Below are 11,894 nucleotides of genomic sequence, written 5' to 3'. Positions count from 1 at the left end.
CCTGGATTGGAAGAATCAATATTGTGAAAATGGCAATCTTACCTAAAGCAATCTACACATTTAATGCAATCCCTATCAAAATTCCAAAGGCTTTCTTCATGGAAATAGAAAAAACAATCCAAAAATTCATTTGGAATCACAAAAAACCTCAAATATCTAAAATAATACTGAGCAACAAAAATGAGGCTGGTGGTATCACCATACCTGATTTTAACCTATACTACAGAGCCATAGTAACAAAAACAGCATGGTACTGGCACAAAAACAGACATGTAGATCAGTGGAACAGAATAGAGGACCCAGATGTAAGCCCAAGTAGCTATAGTCACCTGATATTCGATAAAAATGCCAAAAATACTCATTGGAGAAGAGACAGCCTCTTCAGCAAGTGGTGTTTTGAAAACTGGATATATATCTGCAGAAAGATGAAAATAGATTCTTCTCTCTCACCATGCACAAGAATTAAGTCCAAATGGATTAAAGACCTTAACATCAGACCAGAAACTCTGAAACTGCTAGAGGAAAAAGTAGGGGAAACCCTTCAACATATTGGTCTTGGCAAAGACTTTCTGAATACAACCCCAATTGCTCAGGCAATAAAACCACAGATTAACCACTGGGACCTAATGAAATTACAAAGATTTTGCACCACAAAGGACACAGTGAAAAAAGCAAAGAGGCAACCTACAGAATGGGAAAAAATCTTTGCCAGCTATATATCTGATAGAGGATTAATATCTAGGATATACAAAGAACTCAAAAAGTTAAATAAGGGCTGGAGAGATGGCTTAGCGGTTAAGCGCTTGCCTGTGAAGCCTAAGGACCCTGGTTCGAGGCTCGGTTCCCCAGGTCCCACGTTAGCCAGATGCACAAGGGGGCACACGTTTGCAGAGGCTGGAAGCCCTGGGGCACCCATTCTCTCTCTCTCCCTCTATCTGTCTTTCTCTCCGTGTCTGTTGCTCTCAAATAAACAAATAAATAAATAATAAAAAAAAAGTTAAATAATAAGGAATCAAACAAGCCAATCAAAAAATGGGCTATGGGGCTGGAGAGATGGCTTAGTGGTTAAGCGCTTGCCTGTGAAGCCTAAGGACCCCGGTTCGAGGCTCAATTCCCCAGGTCCCACGTTAGCCAGATGCACAAGGGGGCGCATGCGTCTGGAGTTCGTTTGCAGTGGCTGGAGGCCCTGGCGCGCCCGTTCTCGTTCTCTCTCTCTCCCTCTCCCTCCCCCCCCTCTCTCCTCTCTCCCTCTCTCTCTCTCTCTCTCTCTCTCTCTCTCTCTCTGCCGCTCTCAAGTAAAAAAAAAAAAAGGGGGGGGCTATGGAGCTAAATAGAGAGTTCTCAAAGGAAGAAATACGAATGGCATATAAGCATCTAAAAAAATGTTCTACGTCACTAGTCATCAGGGAAATGCAGATTAAAACTACATTGAGATTCCATCTCACTCCTGTCAGATTGGCCACCATCATGAAAACAAATGATCATAAATGTTGGCGGGGATGTGGAAAAAAAGAAACCCTTCTGCACTGCTGGTGGGAATGCAATCTGGTCCAGCCATTGTGGAAAACAGTGTGGAGGTTCCTAAAACAGCTAGAGATTGATCTACCATATGACCCAGCTATAGTGCTCCTAGGCATATATCCAAAGGACTCATCTCATTTCCTTAGAAGTACATGCTCAACCATGTTTATTGCTGCTCAATTTATAATAGCTGGAAAATGGAACCAGTCTAGATGTCCCTCAACAGATGAGTGGATAATGAAGATGTGGCACATTTATACAATGGAGTTCTACTCAGTGGTAAAGAAAAATGAAGTTATGAAATTTGCAGAAAAATGGATGGATATGGAAAGTATTATACTAAGTCAGGTAACCCAGGCCCAGAAAGCCAAGCGCCACATGTTCTCTCTCATATGTGGATCCTAGCTACAGATGACTGGGCTTCTGCATGAAAATGAAAATACTTAGTAGCAGAGGCCAGTAAGTTAAAAAGGAGACATAAAGGGTAGAGAAAGGAAGGGAGGAGGATACGTAATAGGTTGATATTGTATATATGTAATTACAATGATTGTAATGGGGAGGTAATATGATGGAGAATGGAATTTCAAATGGGAAAGTGTGGGGGTGGGGAGGGAGGGAATTACCATGGGATATATTTTATAATCATGGAAAATGTTAATAAAATTCAAAATATATATATATCACATGGTAATACCCTCCCTCTCCCCACTTTCCCCTTTGAAACTCCATTCTCCATCATATCCCATCCCCCTCTCAATCAGTCTCTCTTTTATTTTGATATCATGATCTTTTCCTCCTCTTACGATGGTCTTGTGTAGGTAGTGTCAGGCACTGTGAGATCATGGATATCCAGGCCATTTTGTGTCTGAGGGGAGCACCTTGTAAGGAGTCCTACCCTTTCTTTGGTTCTTACATTCTTTCCACCACCTCTTCCACAATGGACCCTGAGCCTTGGAAGGTGTGATAGAGATATTACAGTACTGAGCACTCTGGTCACTTCTTTCCAGCACCATGATACCTTCTGAGTCATCCCAAGGTCACTGCCATCTGAAAAGAGGAGATTCTCTACCAAAAGTGAGAGTAGCATTAATATAAAGGTATGAACATTAAGAGAAGTGCTTACTGAGAAGTTTGATACGCATAGTATATACATTTATCCAGACAGCAGTAGACGTTACACCCCTAGGGCTCATGACTACCCCTGTTTTAAGTTTTCAGTATCAGGGATGTATTCCCTCCCATGGAGCAGGCCTCCAGTCCAGTCAGAGGGCAGTTGATTTCCACCATGACAGACGTGCCACTCTTGCACCCGTTTGGCTCATTTAGCCTGGCTGGCCAAATATAAGGCTTGCAGTGTCCACTGTTGAGTATCTTCACTGGCAATTTCTCTTTCTCCTATGGAACTGTATGCAGAATGACTTTTTCCAGCTTTCTGTCAGCTGGTCTAAATGGAGGAGGTTATCAGCTCAGTTCCAGCAGGATTTCTCAGTAGCCTTTCAGCCCAAGTATGTGGAGTCTTCAGCAATAGGGTCTTACCATCTATTCCTGGTGACAAACCAAGGGCAAGGGGACTCCTTTTATGATTCAGGAAAACTAAGTAATTTAGCTGTATGAAAATGTCTCCTAGGACTGGAGATATAGCTCAGTTTCAGGGCACTTTGTATACAAGTATATGGGTTCCTGGGTTGGAGCAGTATGGGATGAGGTGCGGGGCTGGGGCTGAGCCTTTATGGGTGAGGGAATGAAGCTCAGAGAAGTGTTCAGTCATTCAGGGAGCAGGAGAAATGGAAATGGAGGAAAAGACAGGTGTGAGAGGCCGTAATCAAAAAGGAGAGTCCTTGGAGTGGAGATTTCTAATAAGCTTCCCAATAAGCTCACAGCGGCCTGCAGATCCCAGAAATTCCACTAGAGGGCGCCAGAGGACCGACGGTCTCCTACTGCTGGCTGCCGCCTGCGTTTCTCGCCAGCGCAGTGCCAGTTCCTCCCGAGAGGGGGAGCCAGTGGCCAGAGGAAAAGGAAACACTAGGTTCGAGCGCCGCGGCCCAGTGGTCAGCGGCTCAACTTTCACCAATTCTCTCCCCGCGCCCTCCACCCCAGCCCCGACTCTGACACCGCAGTGCTCAAAACCAAGAAGCTCACAGTACCCACAGACATATTCATCTCTTTTACAGCTGTGCCTTTGGGTTTGGCTTGGACCTTGCTGCCTCTTCTCATAAATGAGAGACAACAGGACAACCAAGGACTTACCGGGCCTCTAAAAGAACGCAGTTTGCAAATTTTACAAAACTCGGGCTGTGGAGATGGCTTAGTGGTTAAGCCGCTTGCCTGCAAAGCCAAAGGAACCAGGTTCAATTCCCCAGTACCCACGTAATCCAGATGTACAAGGTGGCGCATGAGTCTGGAGTTCGTCTGCAGTGGCTGGAAGGCCCTGGAGTTCCCATTCTCTCTGTCCGCACCCACGCAATGAATAAAAAATTTGGGCTGGAGAGATGGCTTAGCGGTTAAGCGCTTGCCTGTGAAGCCTAAGAAACCCGGTTCGAGGCTCGGTTCCCCAGGTCCCACGTTAGCCAGATGCACAAGGGGGCGCACGCGTCTGGAGTTCGTTTGCAGAGGCTGGAAGCCCTGGCGTGCCCATTCTCTCTCTCTACCTCTATCTGTCTTTCTCTCCGTGTCTGTCGCTCTCAAATAAATAAATAAAATTTAAAAAAATAAAAATAAAAAATTAAAAAAAAAATTTTTAAACCTTCAAAACTCAGAATCGAGGTAGGGTCTTACTCTAGCCCAGGCTGACCTGGAATTCACTCTGTTATCCCAGGATGGCCTTGAACTCACAACCATCCTCGTACCTCTGCCTCAATGCTGGATTTAAGGCATAACCCTACAAGCCTGGTATAATACCCATTTGAAAGCTGCCAGTGCAAGGGACCAAGCAAAAAAGAAGCAAATGCCCAGTCAGAAATGTCACTGGGTTTGCCTTCCCCGGCTCCCTCTTGGCTCACAGCCACCATCTTCCTCCTCTAACGGCCCCTTGCACAAGGCCCTGATGCAACCCTCTACCGGCCTGGGGCACCCCTCTTGGGGGTAGCGCTGGGAAGGAGGTTTTGCAAGAGTTGGGGCAGGCAGGAAGCAGAGCCAGCCAGGTCCATCAGAGAGATAAGGGAGAGCTGCCCGCTCCCTGTGGCTCCTCCCTGGCCCTGGTTTCCTCTTCCCTTCCCTTTCCCGGAAAGCAGCGCCCTGCCCCAGCCTCGCCCAACTACTGGCTTGGCCCTGTGACTCACTTTTCACGACAGCAGCCAGGCAGGATCTGAGGCCTGCCTGCCACTGGGGAACTCAGCTGTGTGACCCTGAGTATTGGGTAACCCTTTCTGGTTGGCTGAATGATACTGTAGGGCTTGATGGCTCATATCTGTCATCCCAGCACTGAGGAGAATAAGGCCCGAGGATCGCCTTGAGTTCAGTGGCCACGCTGGGCTACAGAGTGGGAGCTTGTCTTGGCAAAAAATATGCCTTTAACAGAACAAGGAAGCATTTAAAATGGGTGTGTGTTGGGGGAGGTTGTCACGGGGGATGTATCTCAGTGGTAGAGACCTTGTTGTTTGTAAGGTCCCCAGTGCCATAAATGAAATGTGGGCATAAAACAACACGCTAATCCCAGCACTCGGGAGGCAGAGGTAGGAGGATCACTGTGAGTTCAAGGCCACCCTGAGATTATATAGTGAATTCCAGGTCAGCCTGGGCTAGTGTAAGACCACAGCTGACCTCCTACCTCTGCCTCCTGAGTCCTGGATTAAAGGCCACATGTGGATCTGTATGGTTTATTTATTTATGTAAGAGAGAGAAGTAGGCAGGTAGAGAGAGAGAGAATGGATATGCCACGGCCTTGAGCCACAGCAAACTAACTCCAGATGTGTGTGTCTTCTTGTACAGCTTTCGTGGGTCCTGGGGATCAAACCTGGGTCCTTTGGCTTTCCAGGCAAGCACCTTGACCACTAAACCATCTATCCAGCCCCTGTATGGCTGTTTTATAAGCCTTTTTTTTTTTCTTTACTGTTTATTTGAGAGAAAGAGGCAGAGAGAGAGAGAGAGAGAGAGAGAGAGAGAGAGGGAGAAAATGGGCACACCAGGACCTCCAGCTACTGCAAATGAACTCCAGATGCATGCACCATCTTGTGCACCTGGTTTTTGTTGGTCCTGAGGAATTGAACTTGGGTCTTTTGTCTTTGCAGGCAAGCACCTTAACCATTAAGCTGTCCCTCCAGTTCCTGTATGGTTTCTTTGAGACAGGGTGTCATGTAACCTAGGTTAGCCTCAAACTTGCCATGTAGCTGAGGAGTTTTTTTCTTCAGCCTCCCAAGTGGTGGGATTAAAAGTGTGTGCTATCATGCCCAGCTATTTCAGGTAAATTTTTTTTTTAATTATGAAATGCTACCGGATAGCATGCACCTGTAATCCCAACACTCAGAAGCCTGGGGCAGGAGGATGTTGAGTTCCAGGCCAGGTATTTATGAAGCTACAGAGTGAAATTTTGTCCAAAAAAAAAAAAAAGTCCTGTGGCTCCGTGGTAATTGCCTAGCTTGTGCAAGGCCCTGGACTTGATCCCCAACAATAATTAAAAAAAAAAAAAAAAAAAGCCACTAGGCGTGGTGGCGCACGACTTTAATCCCAGCATTCGGGAGGCAGAGGTAGGAGGATCGCTGTGAGTTCAAGGACACCCTGAGACTAGGTAGTGAATTCCAGGTCAGCCTGGGCTACAGTGAGACCCTACCTCAAAGAAGAAAAAAGAAAAAAATCTATTATTATCATTGTTATTTAAATAAACCAGTGACAGCATTTGGCCCCATTAAGTTTGTGAGGTTTAAACAAAGCTATGTTTTGAGAGAGTTTAGGACTAGCATAGCGCCTAGCAGATAAAAAAAGTACTGTGACCACAATCCCCGAAGGAATTTGTCCTAGGGTCTCTCTACCACCCTTGCCCTGTCCCTGGGGTGGGGATCGGAGGTGGAGACGTTAATGATTTCCAGAGCAGGCAGGGTTCTGTGTCAACACATAGGCACCCACGGGCCTACACACCGGAGTACACCCCCCCCCGTGGTGGTAGGGTTTTGTCTGCACACGCAGGCACCCCCACACTCCTCCACCGTTTGTACACACACACACACACACACACACACACACACACAGCAGTGGCAGAGTTTAGTGGGCACATACCCTACACACTATCCCCCTCGTTTGTACACACACAGAGCCCTGGCAGGGTTTTGTGTGCACATACAGACACCCCCCCCACACACACACCCGCTATGCCCCCCCCCAGTTTGTGTACACACTGACACATGCGCGTGCACACACACGCACACGCACAGAGCGGTGGCCTCGGCGCCCCCGTCCCTCCTCGGCCCCAAGCCTCCGAGCCTCTTATGCAAGCCGCCGGCGCCCGCCGTTCCCAGGCCCGGCTGCAGCTGCGGGCGGAGGGGCAGGGCGGGGGCGGCGCGCTGTTTGTCTAGCGCGGCCGTGCCAAAGACGACGGGCCCCAGACAGCCAGGCGCCTCCGTACACCTGGGGATGCTCAGGTTAAATAGCTCTGCATTCCTCGGGCCCAGCTGATGGAAACGCTCCCAGGCCGCCGTGGAGCCGGCCTCCAGATGGGCTGGGCCCTGGCCAAAGGGGAAGAGAGGGAAACGTGGAAGCAAAGGGGCCTGCTGGGTGCGGGGGAGGAGGGTCAGCAGCGCCCCGTCCCTTCCCCCGCTCGCTACCCCTTCCCCCCCAACGAAGAGGACTTAGCCCCGTGGAAGTGCGCACAGGGACACGCCCACGTCCCCGTGGGTGGGCTTGCAAGGGGGGACCCACACGTGGCTGGAGAGTGGGCACAAGGATGCTCCAAGAACACACAGGCTACAATTAATAAGAATTTATAACTATCAAACCTTATGTGTTAGGCACACACATTACTCCGTTTATTGTGGACGGCGAGGTTAGTACTATAAACAACAGCCAGGTGGGGAGGGACAGCAAAGATTTAACTTACCTACAAATACTGTATTGTTTGAGAACATTTTATGTACCTGGCTTAATGTTTGTTAATTAGTTAAAGCTAACAGTCGAACTTCTAAGTGCTCAATAAATAATTTTTATTTTACTATTATTATTGTAATGTTTATTTTTTTCTTGGGTTTTCAACCTAGGGTCTCTTGCTCAGGCTGACCTGGAATTCACTATGTAGTCTCAGGGTGGCCTTGAACTCACAGTAATCCTCCTACCTCTGCCTCCCAAGTGCTGGGATAAGAGGTGAGCGTCACCACACCTGGCTAATAATTTCTAATTGGATTTATTTTTGCTCATCTCTAAGTTTCTTCTGTTATAAAATGGCTCAGAATCCATATTCCTTAGTCTCTCAGGGATCCCTGGAATTCTTTAGGTAAAGGGGAGAGCAGATTCCAGCTCCTGGTTATAGGTACTACTTATTTTATTTTGTTAATTGATGTTTCTGTTATTTTGGGATCTTTTGAGACAGGGTCCAGATAACATAGCTCAGGCTTGCCTGGAACTTGCTACATAGGCCAGGCTGCCCTTGAACATGCATCACCACATGCGATTTGCTTGTTGAAAAAAAAAAATGCATCAATAATCCTTATTCTCTGTGGGACAAGGTCTTTGCCTTTCTGGGACTTGGTTTCTCCATGGAAATTGACTGAGCAGGGGTCAATTCAAGGATGGCGTCCCCAGAGCCTAACAAATTGCCAAGGGACGTGGGACATGTCTTTGAGGAAGCGTTTGTTCAAACACAACGGCCCCCAACCCATGACCTAGACTTGCAGTGGCTCAGGAATTCCCAAGCTATCCACAGAATGACTATACAGGAACCCTGCCCCTGTGGGCCCCAACAACAACCTACCCCCCAACCCACACCCCTGCAGTGGATGAACACAATGCAGTTAGGTGAAACATACAAGCCCAAATCCCTGGCAGTTGCACCTTATTCTGCGGAACACATGTGCTCCCATTGGTTGGGCCCCAGCCCCCCCTCCACCCCCCAGACCTACACGGAAGAGCAGAGGACCCAGTCACCCAGTCTCTGCTGGTGGTTTCATCCTATTCACCCTCTCCACTCCCTCTGAGTACAAACTCACATGTCCGGGCACATAGGACAGGCCCTTCCAAGTGACACCGTTTTTCTCTTGGAGCTGGGGACAGGATTCGCCCACTCCACTTCAGAACCCACACAGCAGCCCCAGGGGAAATGTTGGTTTGGGCTGCTGGCAGAGCCCTGGCCACGGTGAGGGGGCTGAGTCCAGACTCATGAGCAGGTGGCCTTGCAGCTGTTCACAGCCTGGTCCTGCCAATTTGATCACCCACTTGGACAAACCAGAAACCCCAGGGTGCCCTGCAGACATCCAGGACGTGGCTAAGTAAGGGTCCCGCCCAGCTTTAGACAGATCTTAGGTAAGCCCATTTCCACTAAGTCTCACTTCCCCCACCTTGGCAAGGAGATGGATGGCCCAATGACCTGCTTTTCAAACTCTGAAAGGCTTCAATACTTCCCAACCAGAGGGGGCCTGGCAGGTTCATCTGCATTTTAACAACCTCCCCGGGTGATCCAGATGGCCCAAAGATCACTTTGAGAGAAACCCTAGAGGTCTAGAGGACTTAACTTTATGACACCAGGGAGCGGGGAAATGGCCACGGATGGGGAAAGAATAGACATTAAAGACACCGGAAACACTCATTGAGGTCACTAAGAGTGACAGTCCAGATGTGGTCCTCCAACCCCCCTTCCAGCACCAGCTGTGAAAAGGGTCATGAGACACTCCCCAGCCAAGGCCCCTCCCCTCGGTGAAAGAAATCATTACAACTTCCATCAGCTGAAGTATTTGTTTAATAACAACAAAACCACCCCCATAGAACTATTGTAAAACAATAGTCTCAGTCGGTGATCATTGTAATATACAATACAGAACAATTTCCTCAGAAATCTGAGAAGCACCAAACGTGACCATTTTTTCAAATGTCTGCTTTTCAAAAAAAAGAAACACACGGGGGCGGTTCAACCCCCCTCCCCATAGTCTCCAGGGGCTAATAGGTGTGGAGTGAGGGTCTCCTCTCCTCAGTCCCCCAATCCTGGGCCAGATCCAGCCAAGGGCCCTAATGGCCGCAATGTGTCGTGTTTCCCCCGGCTCCGGCGAGGTGCTTTTGGGAACCCAGCGCACTATTCCTCCTGCCTCCCGGGAAGCTGGGGTCCAGTGGTCATCAGTGCTGTGCTTCAGCGACACAAGATGCGGTCGTCGGCTGGTACGCACGCCGCCTGTAAAAGAGAGGGAGAAGAGAGGGGTGAGACCCGGAGTCTGGAAGGGAGAAGGCGCAGCAGACGCGGATGGGAGAATCGAGCCCTTCCAGTCTCAAGTATCCCGAGATAGTCACGCGCAAGAGAAGCTGGACGGACAAAATGCCAGTTCCCTCCTCCCTCTCCCCACGACCTCAGTTTCCTTCTCGACCTTAGGATAGACGTAGTGCTCACCTCGGCCGCCAAGGCGCTGATCTCTCCGTTCAGGGTGCTGAGCGGGGACCGAACAGGTAGTCCCCGGCCTCCCGGGGTCCCGACTTCGGATTCCGAGTTGAGCTCCAACTGCAGGTCCCTGATGTAGTCGATGACGTGCTGGAGGATCTCCACCTTGCTCACTTTGCGGTTCTGGGGCAGGGTGGGCACGAGCTCCTTGAGGCGCGAGTAGCAGCCGTTCATGTCGTAGAGGAGCACGTTCACCTGCTGCTCGTCCAGCAGGGCCGGGAGGCGCGCCCCGGCGCCGCCCGCGCAGCGCGAGATGGCCACGCTCTGCTCGGACAGGCAGCGCACCACCTCGCCCGCGCCGCCCGCCGCCCGGCCGGCCTTGAGCGCGCAGCTCGGGCCCGCGGCTACCGCGGCGCTGCCACCCGCCACCTTCATGACCTGGACGACGCGGAGGGGACGGAGGAGAGTGCGGAGAAAGAGAAAGAGGGAACCGGAGCGCGTCAGAGAAGGCCCGTACAATGCCGGGCTAGGGAGCCGGAGCAGGTCTTTTATAGAGATGCCGCCAGGGGCGGGCTCAGAACGTTCAAAAGCAACCAATAGTAAGCGTGGGGGGCGTGGCTCCGCTCGCTCGGGCTCCACCCCTTGCCTTACTAGGGCACCCTGGAGTTGGTGTGAAGGCGAGTTGGGCTCCAGAATCGAGAGGGTGGCAAGGGCACCGGGCAGAGTCGTTAGTGGAACCGAGCTGCTAAGCTGGACACCGGATAACGAAAAAAAAAAAAAAAAGCTCAGGAACTGATTTTCCTATGTTCTCTTTCTCACTACTCCAGCTCCAGTTTACAGATGAGAGAAACTGAGGAATGAACGGACGATGGCTCTAGGTCGCCTAGAACCAGGGCTTCCAGATCCTTTTGGAAGATCATCTCTTGACCTCTAATCTCCAATTTTTAAGGCCTAATTTTATCTTTTTTGTTATTTTTTATTTTTTTGGTTTTTCAACGTAGTGTTTCACTGTCTTCAGAGTGACCTGGAATTCACTATGTCGTCTCAGGGTGACCTTGAACTCACAGAGCGCCTCCTACCTCCCGAGTGCTGGGATTAAAGGCGCGCGACACCACGCCCGGCTATTTATTTATTTCATTTATTTGAGAGAAAGAAAGAAAAGGAGATAGGCAGATAGAGACTGGGCACCTCAAGGCCTCCAGCCATTGCAAAGGAACTCGAAATGCATGCGTTCCACCCCCTTGTGCATCTGGCTTAAATGGGTTCTGGGGAGTTGAACCTGGGTCCTTTGGCTTCACAGGCAAACGCCTAATCGCTAAGCCATCTCTCCAGCCCTACTTTTAAAATATTTTATTATTTATTTGCAAGCAGAGAGGGACAACTCTATATGTATGCTCCACTTCATGCATCTGGCCTTACATGGGTACGTAATCGAACCTCGACCTTAAGGATTTGCAAGCAAGCGACTTTAACAGCTGAGCCATCTCCTCAGCCTCTCCTCCTCCTCCTCCTCCTCTTCTTTTTTAACACACTTAGTTCCATGGTTCGAGGTTGGCCTCGAACTCCCTATGTAGCCAAGGATGAGCTGAAACTCTTGATCCTCCTGCCTCCACTTCCTAAGTGCTGGGATTACAGATGTGCATTGCCCCTACCCTCCACCCCTGCTCAGGAACATATTTTAAAGCGGGCCTTCTTTAAATCTCAAATCCAAGACTGATCTTTCTACGTCCCCATAGGGTGCAGCTGTTTCTGGGGCTAGGTCCTTTGAGTTAGGAAGAATTACTTCCGGAATCTTTACTCCAAGGTGGAAGGCAAGGTTTTTGGGGTTGCGACAGAGTGAGGCTACGTCTCCCAATTCTACTCTGAATACCCT

At 49.5% G+C, this 11,894-nt stretch overlaps 1 protein-coding gene across 1 annotated transcript; it reads right to left on the bottom strand.

Moving 5' to 3' along the window:
* Positions 1-9,376: 9,376 nt before the first annotated feature.
* Positions 9,377-10,527, bottom strand: Id1 (inhibitor of DNA binding 1, HLH protein). The gene is made up of 2 exons (XM_004668065.2): positions 10,034-10,527; positions 9,377-9,820 (listed from the first exon to the last, which is right to left on the bottom strand). The coding sequence occupies exons 1-2, from the start codon at positions 10,454-10,456 to the stop codon at positions 9,779-9,781; spliced, it is 465 nt and encodes a 154-aa protein (XP_004668122.1). The 5' UTR covers positions 10,457-10,527; the 3' UTR covers positions 9,377-9,778.
* Between the last annotated feature and the right edge of the window lie 1,367 nt (positions 10,528-11,894).

The sequence above is a fragment of the Jaculus jaculus genome, chromosome 8, assembly GCF_020740685.1.
Source record: "Jaculus jaculus isolate mJacJac1 chromosome 8, mJacJac1.mat.Y.cur, whole genome shotgun sequence".
Classification (NCBI taxonomy): Eukaryota; Metazoa; Chordata; class Mammalia; order Rodentia; family Dipodidae; genus Jaculus; species Jaculus jaculus.
This window is presented reverse-complemented; position numbering and strand designations above follow the sequence as displayed.